At 43.6% G+C, this 10,528-nt stretch overlaps 1 protein-coding gene across 2 annotated transcripts in view; it reads left to right on the forward strand.

Moving 5' to 3' along the window:
• The window catches only part of GRB14 (growth factor receptor bound protein 14), a 71,522-nt gene extending 60,994 nt beyond the window's left edge, over nucleotides 1-10,528 (forward strand). For both annotated transcript variants that reach the window (XM_072982024.2, XM_020804366.3), the window contains 7 exons: nucleotides 55-150; nucleotides 2,638-2,715; nucleotides 5,467-5,583; nucleotides 5,682-5,751; nucleotides 5,868-5,955; nucleotides 7,518-7,611; nucleotides 10,120-10,528. In XM_072982024.2, the coding sequence (XP_072838125.2) occupies nucleotides 55-150; nucleotides 2,638-2,715; nucleotides 5,467-5,583; nucleotides 5,682-5,751; nucleotides 5,868-5,955; nucleotides 7,518-7,611; nucleotides 10,120-10,266 (690 nt within the window). In that variant the 3' untranslated portion in view covers nucleotides 10,267-10,528. The remainder of the gene's footprint in view (nucleotides 1-54; nucleotides 151-2,637; nucleotides 2,716-5,466; nucleotides 5,584-5,681; nucleotides 5,752-5,867; nucleotides 5,956-7,517; nucleotides 7,612-10,119) is intronic.

A 10,528-nucleotide genomic window follows, 5' to 3' on the forward strand; every position in this document is an offset into this window, starting at 1 on the left:
GGTATTGCCTCCAAGATATGAATTAATGCTAAACAATATGCTGTGGCCTTCTAGCCTCACAAAGCAGGAAGAGCCAGAGACCTGAAACAGCTTTATGCAGACAGTGAACAAAGTAGGACCAGCTGGGTGACAGCAATTCGCTTGCTTAAGGTAAGTGGCTTTTCTCTTGCTAATTTTCTTTGCTGATTATTTCTGTGGCTGATGTAGACAACGTGCTCCAGCCCAATCCTTAGCCACTGCAGGGGAGTATTTCCAGACTCCTGAAGAGCACCCAAGAAAGAGTGCACCACTGTGGAGCCATAGTGAGAATAAGCCATGAGCTTTGTACCGTGGGCTTTCTCTCAGATGTTAGAACTGCATGACAACTGCGATGGAACCAGTGGTAGCTGTATATGCCTGCACATTTTGTCATCATCATCATAGTATGCCATCAAGTCCATTCTGACTCATGCTAACCTTTTCTAGGGTTTTCTAGGCAGAGAATACTTGGAAGTGCCTTCCTTGAGTTTGGCATGCTGAGGAAGAAAACTAAATTAACCAAAAATAAATTAACCTAGCCTATCCTACCATGCACATATATAGAAGTGACCAGAATAGACTATATTGATGGGAAAAGTTGAGTGGAGCAATAGGAGAAGAAGAAGACCTAACATGAGATGGGTTGACTGAACAGAGGAAGCCACAGCTGTTAGTTTGCAAGATCTGAGCAGAATTTAATGGGAAATACAATATTGGTAGAAAGCGGGGCAGTACAGAGAGAGATCTAACATGAGTTGCTGTTTGTTTGCAAGATCTGAGCAGAACTGTTAATGGTAGGGCATTCTGGAATTCATTGACTCATACAGTCACCACCACACATTAGAAGTGACTTGATGACACATAGCATATCTAGAGGTTTTTTTAAATTACCAAACAATTCTATGGTGACAAGATTGGTGCAATAGGCCCTAAAGCTCTGCTAACATTGAGTAAGACCATTCCCAGCCACAAAATCAAAAAAAGTATTTTTACATCGTAAGTGAGTGAGCTTCTCTATTTTAAAATATCTTTTAAAGTACTTTTACACTAGAAATGCAATATTTTTCAAATACCTGTTTGGCCAGGAAGAAGTTAAAAAGTTCTCCTGAAAGTCATTTAATTTGATACTGACTGGCGTGACCAAAAGTTCAGATCTCCCTTTCGTGCTCCCAAGCTGAAGCAGTGTTTCTGTTTAGACTCTTAGTGTTGATGCCAGTTTATAAGAAAGTCAGTTCCCCCTCCCCTTTGAAATGGCTTTTTTCAGAGCCAGTACTAAACCCTCTGAAGCTTGGATTCCTTCCAAATTAAAAAAAAACCCTAGCTGGGGCTAAAAAGTATCTTTCAATGTAAGCAGCTTTCATCTTTTAAATGTATTTGATCTGTTTTAAGTCAGCAGACAGAAAAAAAAGTCACCAGTGTTTGCAAGGAGGGGGTGGCAGCAAAAATCATAAGTCAAAAACCGTGTGCTCAAACTCCCCCAAATTTGGCACAGATCAAGATCAGACTGCCTGCTAAACTCCTCTGATAACTTGGGTTATTTTGGCTAAAATGATCAGAGTTCTACCTGGAGGAACTCCTGCTGAATTCTGTTACTTGTACTGAAAGAAAAATCTGATAATCCACTGCCTATTCATTGTTGCTTCATTCTGAGAATCTCTGCATCAGTAACATCATATCTGATATGTCAGGCAAAAAGAAGAAGGCAAAACATTGTGGCTCTTTAAAGACTAATTGCTATATTTTAATGTTAGCTTTTGTGGAGAAGTCCACTTCTTCAGACATGACAATGGGACTCCATGGCAAATAGTTATAGTTATACAGGGCCCCAAAACAAGGGGAATGATTGTTTTCTGAGCACAAATAGTTGATGGTGTGGCATTTCACACCGGGCAACAACCATTAATAGCTCAGTGGCTTAGATCTCTGGCTACAGAGCCAGAGGTTGGGAGTTCAATTCCCCCTCTATGCTTCCTTTGAGAGGGCTGGACTCAATGATCTGTAGGCTCCCTTCCAGCTCTGCAGTTCAAAGGTTATTCAGAGGTGATAGTCAGTTCCCCTTCGAGGAAGCATTGCTCAGTAAACAATGACAATGATTGGTAGGTCAATTAATCTCAGGCTGTCGACAACAAAGGGGAACAACATGGTAGTAGGTATCATCACATTTAATAGTAGTTTTAAATACTTGGCAATGCCATGCAACCAAAAATAGCTGGCTTCCATTGAGACCATGGAAAGACCATGTGATATTAGTTTGGATTTACATTGATGATGATGATTAATGAGAGAAGTTGGGTAGTTGCAGCTCTGGCTACTCTGGGCTCATCTTGATATCCTCCAGATTGGTTGGGCTACAGTGTACTTGTTGACCTGGAAGGTGCTATGATGTGAAAGGCTGCCTAAACGTTAGGGATGGAATCGCCTCCATTTTGCATAAGAATATCTCTCCCTGCTCCAGGGTTTTCTTAAGTTAGGAGATGAGCGTGGTGTGGGAGAGAAGATTCTGGGCAGAGTTAGTGGATGATGAAAATTCCCCACTTTGTGAACCTACCACTGGGTATTTTTATGCTGTGGATCTTACAGCTGTAAGACTGTAATAGTTACTTGTTGCTTTGTTTCCAGTATGGAATGCAATTGTACCAGAATTACATGCAGCCTTACCAATGCAGAAGTGGGTGCAGTTCTCTTAGCACGCCTGTGGTAGGTACTATTCAGATACCATTAAAGAAACTCTGATGCACAAAATTTTGAATTTGGTGCTAACACATGGCTGCCTCGGGCAGGTGATTTCCTCTGCTCTGTTGGACCGTGACTCCTAAAAAACCTGGCCAGCACAGCTAGTGGTGAAAAGGCTTCTGGGAACACCTGGGCCACCCCAGTTTGAGAACCACTGTTTAATTTATCTTTACTGTATTTTAGTTCCACTTGGGGGGGGGGAGAGACGGGACATTTTCTGCCTCTGGTGCCACAGTAGCTTAGTCACCCTAGGATACTGTGTGCCATGGAGGAAGGAATACCATTTGCTGCTTTTCAGGGGGGAAAAAAGCCTCACCCCATTTTTCAAGAATATGAGTATCTGTTTTATATGCTTGACTCATTACTTATATTTCTTCCTCTCTTACTTCCCATTTGGAAGTGATGTGAAAAGTTAGTTCTTTGGAGCACATCCATCCATTTTGATAATTTGCCGATATTTTACTTCATCTGTGGCAGTCAGAAAAGTGTCTCCGAAATCGTTTCTTTGTATAGGAGCCTATACCAAGGCTCCTATACAGTGCTGACATTTTGCGATGTAAACCATTTAAGACAGGTGTGGGGAAGCCCTAGCCCTCCATATACTGAAGTAAAAGTCTCATCATCCCTGACAAAAATGGGTTCTGATCAGAACAACAAAAAATTGCCTTCAGATGTGTTGAAGCACAAGTCCTGCCCTGTGATCCAGCACTAAGGAGGTGCCTTTGGGAATGTTTTTTTTTTATTATTTAATTTTATTTTATTTTATGGGCACTGTGACGTAGCAGGCCACTCTGATGTCACTGCCAACTCAGGCCTCTCAGAATGCCCACCACACCACTTCACACTCACTGCCACCAATTATAATTACTATTTAAGAAGGACAAAGGTTTCCTTCAAAACAAAACAGGTTTATTGAAATAACAAAATAAAATATGTAAATCACAAGTAGCTAATCATGATGTCAATCACTGTTTCCTATTTAATCAATCACAGACTTTCCCTCACTGAACACTTCGGCACACAGGCCTCTAAACACGCTCTTTCTCTCTCACACTCCAGATCTGATCTCGCACACTCTCTTCACACCCCTTTTTCTTCCAGCTCCTCCCTCCTCAGCCCCACCCTCCGTCACCCCATTGGCTGATGATTCACTGCCCAGCTGTGACGGACAGGTAAGGTCAGGGCTGCCTGTTATAGGCACCGACTCCCAGAATCCTTCCAAGAATTCCCGAAGCAGAATTCTGGAAGTTCCAGTTCACAGACACCTGCAGACACTTATATTTTGCTCACCTGGACCAGGGCCTGTCTCTGAGACTGTATAGCTGTCATGAGCCTTGGTTCCTGTTGTAAATGTACAAAAAAGAAAAGGAAAAAAGAAAGAAAGAAAGAAAGAAAGAAAGAAAGAAAGAAAGAAAGAAAGAAAGAAAGAAAGAAAGAAAGAAAGAAGAAGCTGATGCCCTGGTGCCTGAGAATTGCAGTCTCGTTGCTCTTTAGGCTGTATAGAGGGCACCGCCTGAAGAACGACGATCCCCAGGAGGCACTGTAGCAGCAGTAGTTTTTTGAGAGGCCTCCTCTACAACAGTGGTTCTCAGACTTGGGTTCCCAGATGTTCTTGGGTAGCAACTCCCAGAAATCCTGGCCAGCACAGCTGGTGGTGAAGGCCTCTGGGAATTGCAGTCCAAGAACACCTGGGGACCCCAGTTTGAGAACCACTGCTCTACAAGGTGTAATGAACGAAGAGAACACCAGCCCTTAAAGCTTTGCACTGGCTATAGAGCTTAGTGCCAAATCCCGCTGCAGAGAAAGCCTGGACAAGGAACAAATGAGGAGCCTTGAATGGCAAACAATATTAGAAATCTAGCTAGGGGAACTTGTGCTTAATTCTGGTGGTAGTAATTATGGAGGGGAAAAATCTGATAATGCCGTGCCCATTGCTTTATTTTGAGAATCACTATATCAATGATACTACATTCAGTGTATGTGTATGTAGGCATCCTTCAGTCTCAAGAGACGATGGTAACGTGCTCTATATGGAGGACTTGGAACAGCGTCTAGTGTGGCTGAGAAGGCCGATTCGAGAGTGACAATCCCTTCCACACTGAAGACAAACACAGTCTGTCCCCTGTCCAGCTCCCTGATTTTGCTGGTTTCGGGACTGCCTCTTTGCCTCGGCCTGCTGGACAAGGGTCTCTTCAAATTGGGAGAGGCCGTGATGCAACACTTGCCTCCAGGCTGGACACTCTGATGTCAGGGTTTCCCATCTGTTGAGGTCCATTCCTAAGGCCTTCAGATCCCGCTTGCAGATATCTTTGTATCGCAGGATACATTTCGGTATTAATTTTACATTTGTGGCAAATGTACATTTACAACAGAAAAAAAAGCCCGAGAGAGCCATGCAGCCTCAGAGATAAGTGAAAATGAGCAAAATGTAGGTGTCTCCCAGTGTGTGTTTGTGGGCTGGAACTCCCAGAATTCTGCATGGGGAATTCTGGGAATCGAAGGCCAAAACAAATAAAACATCACAAATGGCATTTCTCTATCGAGCACATTTGGAGACTGCCAGATTGGGGAAGGGTGGATCAGAGTCTGGAAAAGTTTCTCTCTCTATTTTATTTTATTATGGCTCTCATTTTGGGAGTTGTTTTTTTTTAAAGTAAATTTTCCAAGTGCTGGGTTGAACTAGGAGTATTTAATTTTCTTTCTTCCTTTCTGTAGAGAAGTGTTTCAGAGAATTCTCTTGTGGCAATGGACTTCACAGGGCATAGATCCAGAGTTATTGAAAACCCAACAGAAGCCCTGTCAGTTGCCGTTGAAGAAGGCTTAGCGTGGCGGGTATGAACTCTTCATTCAAAAAAATAAATAAATGAATATCTAGTTTCCTCTTCTTGATCAGGATGTTCATAACTGTTCCCTTTGTTTCCCCCTTATAGAAAAAGGGATGCTTACGACTTGGGAGTCACAGCAGCCCTACCACATTGCAAAACGTCCCAGCAAATATAGGTACTGTGGGCTTTGTGGGTCACGATAGGCATGATTTTATACTAAGAGCAGACGATAAGACCATGGCATTGTTTCGTCCTAAAATCAGATTTGTCCTCTATTGATGATACTTTTAGCTATACACAGTTCCCAGCCATGGTTTCACCACAGGATTTCTAGAGATGAGGCCCACCAACTGATTTTGAGACAAGGACTGGTCGACGGGTGAGATATATTTCCTTAATTTTTTTCCCCCCTTACATGGGACATGACTAGAGATGGAGGTATTCATATACCCCCGCACAGGTGGACATAATGAGGGGGCCCAGACCATCCACTCACCCCTCCGCTGCTGCTGCTGGCTCCACGCTCCCTTCCAGTCGACTATCCACTCCTGGCAGAAGGAGGGAAGACGTGCCTCCCTGCCAGGCTGGTGAGTGGCTAGTCGACCGTGAGCTCCAGAGCAATTGGAAGGGGAGTGCAGCACCGGCAGCAGCAACGGACGTGTGAGTGGACGGTCTGGCCCCAGGGAGCCAGACCCTTGTTCTGTCCACCTCTGTGGGGGTATTCATATATGAATACAAATACCCCCCATCTCTAGACATTACCCTACAATATATTGTCCTGAAGAGCTTGTGGGAATGGAAGTTGCAGGAATATAATCTGGGGGTGGGGTCTGCTATATTAGAAGACTACACTTAATTAGTGTGTTTTTATTTTAGCAACAGAGTGTATGCTTAGAGGGAGGGAAGGCTCTCTTTCTGTCTCACTCACTTTCTCTCTCTCTCTCTGTCCTTCCTCTTTATATTTTACTTCTGTCAAGGCCAGTCCAAGACATTTTGCTGTGAGGCCCTCCCATGGTTCTGTGTGCAAAAACCAATTAGACAGCGAGTGATTCTTACTTAACAGTGACTGTAGGATAATGTATTCTGCCCTGCACCTGAGGGCAATGGGCTGACTCAGGATAGACATAGCATGCTCTGTGGCATCAGCTCAGTATGTCCGTCAGTCATCACTGTCATTCTCTTGACTAGTCCACCTGACTCTGCCTTAAAGTTATGGCTAGCACTGTAGGACATGCCTTTAAGACTTGATTTTTTTTCTGACAATAACAATAAGAAGGTTTTCATCTATGAAAGTCTTCCTTTGCTACCAGCTCCTTATTTAATTTTTTTTAAAGATCATTTTCATTGCTGAGGTTTTTAAAATTTATCTCTGCTTTACTCATTTGGAGCTTTATGGATATGTCAGTTTCTGCCTCTTATTTATCTTCCATGATGCAAATCGAAACAGTATGCCTTCATTTGCATGATGGTCTTCTGTTCAAGCATTGATGACCCCCCCCCACCCAATACCTGCTTAGCCTCTAGAAAAGGATGTTGTAATATCTGTCTCAGTGGGGAGCATCTTTTCCACTCTGCAGGTGTTTGGGACCCATGCTGGATGGGTCTGATGGCATTAAGTCAAAATGTCTGGAAGGCTAAAAGTTTCCCACCTTTCCTCCAGATCATGTAGTCATGTTAATTCTATTAACTTTAACAAACAGGCATATACTTTAAGATCCCTTTCATGGAGAACACTGGTAATAACCCTCTAAATTCAGTGCTTATTGAGATAATTTCAAAACTTGCCAGGGGTAAGATTTACCAGTTTTAACATCAACATGTCCCTGATTTCAGTCAGATCTTTCTTGGCGAACACAAACCTCACGTTGCCACGAATGTGAGGCAAAAGCTACTCCAAAGCAGGATTGTCTGATAACTGATTTTTTTCCCTTCTTTCCTTAGTGTTTTCTTGGTACGGGATAGCCAAAGTAACCCCAAAACATTTGTTTTGTCCCTGAGTCATGGATTAAAAATAAAACACTTCCAAATTGTGCCGGTAAGTATATGTACTGAGTTTTCGAATTGGTAGCACACTGCTGCTGAGTTGATACAGTACAGCCAACCCAAGAGGCGACTGCTTTGGTAATTCATTCTGTTTATAATTATAATGATTAAAACCTATTTCTAACACTAGAAGCCAGTTGTTATATGAAAATGGGACTCAAATGGGATATATTAAACCCTCACAAGGGTTTCCACATGAACTTTGATCCGCATGCCAATAGCTCATACTAGCTTTATTTTATTTCTCATGTGTTTTGTGTCCTAAGAAAGAAGATGGACAAGAACTGCCAGGCTGGCCGTTTGGCTGACAGCTGCACAGCCTTTATGTGGTTTGGCGTCCCATCCCTCCAGCGGGCACTCATTCAGCGGGCACTGCCCAAAAGAGGTGGGGCAGGGAAGTTGAAATGCTGCCTTCGAGTGGTCGGCTGCTGGAGGGGGGCAGGGGGCTGAACCATGGAACAGCTTGTGCCGCTGTCAGCCGAACCTGCACGGACCGCCAAACCAGCAGTTTATGCCCATCACTAGAGAACATACAATTTGGCAGAATGTGTTTGGGCTTATTGAAGCATACAGGCACAAGGCGAACCTTGCCAGCTTCTTCAGATAGCGCCTATAGAAAACTGACAAGGCGAATGTTTTAAAAACAAAACCAAAGATCAGAAGGTGTACTCAGGAGAAGTTGCATATTTATAACAGTGCACGCCTCTACATCAAGGGTGAAGAACATCAGGCTGGTGTCTCTGCTGCGATTAGGCCAGTAAGTCCACTCTGGGTTTTTATTCAGACTTTACAGGAGCTGTCCAATGTGCTGAAGCTTATCTGCAAGGTAGATTCGGCGTCTTGAATAGCTTCATTAAAGTTCAGACTAAAACCTGGAGTAGGCACAACACCCTGCTAATGTTTTCACTGCCAAGCTCCATGGAGTCCGCTGCTGTACTCCCATCTCCTGGGGGCTACAGTGGACCACACACCCCTGCAGCGCTGGTGACCTCTAAAATTTGCCAGCATTCCTCTTGCTTTAAATTTGTGATTTGCTGCTGACATTCAGTGGCAAACTGCTAGAAGAAGCACTTTGTGCAAACAAAATGGCTCTTGCTTCAATGGGAGGTTTCCTGGGTTGTCATTGCAATTTGGAGGCATCATTTGCTCCTCAGTTCATTGCTGTGGGTCCAAGAGTCCGCATTTAGTCCAGTCTGTTCTACGCATTTACATAGGAGTTCCACTGAGCTTGGTGGGGTTTATACCGAGGCAGGTGGGTTAAAATAAAGTTGCAAAATCCAACGAGGGACTTCTGCTGGGTCCCTGCTACCTCACCAGCATCAGATATGCCTCTCCTCCCTTGAGGGGCTGCCTACATGCCTTAAAATCCTACTCCCTAGAACTAGGAAACCCCGCGGAGCAGTTGTTTTTGTACCACAGAGAGCTGCTGTGAGAGGGCTTGAGGGAAGAGAGCTTGAGTTCCATTGGCAGTGGATACAGAAATCTTCCACGGGCCATCCTGCAGCAAATCAGGCTGGACCCAATGTGCTATTAAAGCGAGGTGCATTTGCCTGCTTTGCCTGATTTTTCTACTAAAACTGTGGGAGGTAGGAGGGGGCTGTAGACCTTACTGAGATCCAGGCATAGGGCTATGAGAATTCTGCCTGTACTTTCTCGGACTTTCTCATGCCCTGCCCATATGCTTGCCAAATAGGATACCTCTAGGGTACACTTGCCCTGGTTTGGTTTTGCTACTCCCTTGTGCCTTCTGCCGGTTGTGTGTGAGGGCCACAAGAGTGAGGTACAGGTGTTTTGCTTTTGTTTCGTCTGCCGGTTGGGTGAGGGTCATTCTTGCTTTCTTGGTAATCTCTCAAGGTGGCTAACAAAAGGAATAAAATTAACTAGTACAACAGTACAGAGAACAAAAGCTGCAGGCTAAAAAAGAAAGTAAGTAAAAATCAATACCAGCAATGAACTGATGAGTAAAAAAACCATTAAAGCAATATATTCCTCCTACTTCTGTAGGTTTGCTCTTAGAGGTATAACTTCTTAATCAATGAATCAGTTAGGTTGCTCAGTTAAGAAACTTTTTAATAAAATAGAAGGTACTCCTTTGGCAGGTATTGTTCAGTTGCCAGACAATGTGCAGCCTTCAGCACTTGTGCTAAAAGGCTCAAACGCATCACGGAAGGAGAAAGGCACATCCGTGAGTGGCCAGGGCATCATAAGGGTGTACTTTTCCTCCTTACCAATCAGTGGACAAACTTTGGCCAGCTTGATGAGGCCACCCCAAAAGGGGGTTTCATGGGTTGTGAGCAGTGCTGCCCTCTCTGTAGCTTTTGGCGACTCGAATGCAAAACTGAGCTCCATCCTGATGTTCTTAGTGGGCCAGGGCAAATTAGGGTCTGCCTCTTTTCTCTTCAGCAGAGGGTGGGTAAAAAAAAATTGGAAGAATTGCAAAGTACCCTTGAAATGATTGTTCATGTTTGTTGCTGTTTTTTATTTTAAACTGTTTTTGCAGTTGGAAGAGGAAGGCAAACTTTTTTATACGCTGGATGATGGCCACACCAGGTTTTCTGATCTTATCCAACTTGTGGAGTTCTACCAGCTCAATAAAGGCATTCTACCTTGCAAGTTAAAACATTACTGTGCCCGAATTGCACTTTAACCACAACACCCGTTTGTCACCTAGGCCTTGTAGAAAATAAAGGGAGAACGTTTCTTTTGATGCTGCTGCTTCTTAAGTGAAAGCTTATAGTTGCCATAAAAATTTTACAAAATCCAGTATTTTTGTGTCAGGGTTTGATTAATCGACAGTTGATCTTCCAAAAATGAATTTTGAGCTGAAATTGTGTGAACTGTGCAATGCTGCAATCCTAGGGCGTATTTTTCCAAATGCCAATAAATGTCTTTTTTGCTAATTTCCTTTA

This window comes from Pogona vitticeps, chromosome 1 (assembly GCF_051106095.1).
Source record: "Pogona vitticeps strain Pit_001003342236 chromosome 1, PviZW2.1, whole genome shotgun sequence".
Classification (NCBI taxonomy): domain Eukaryota; kingdom Metazoa; phylum Chordata; class Lepidosauria; order Squamata; family Agamidae; genus Pogona; species Pogona vitticeps.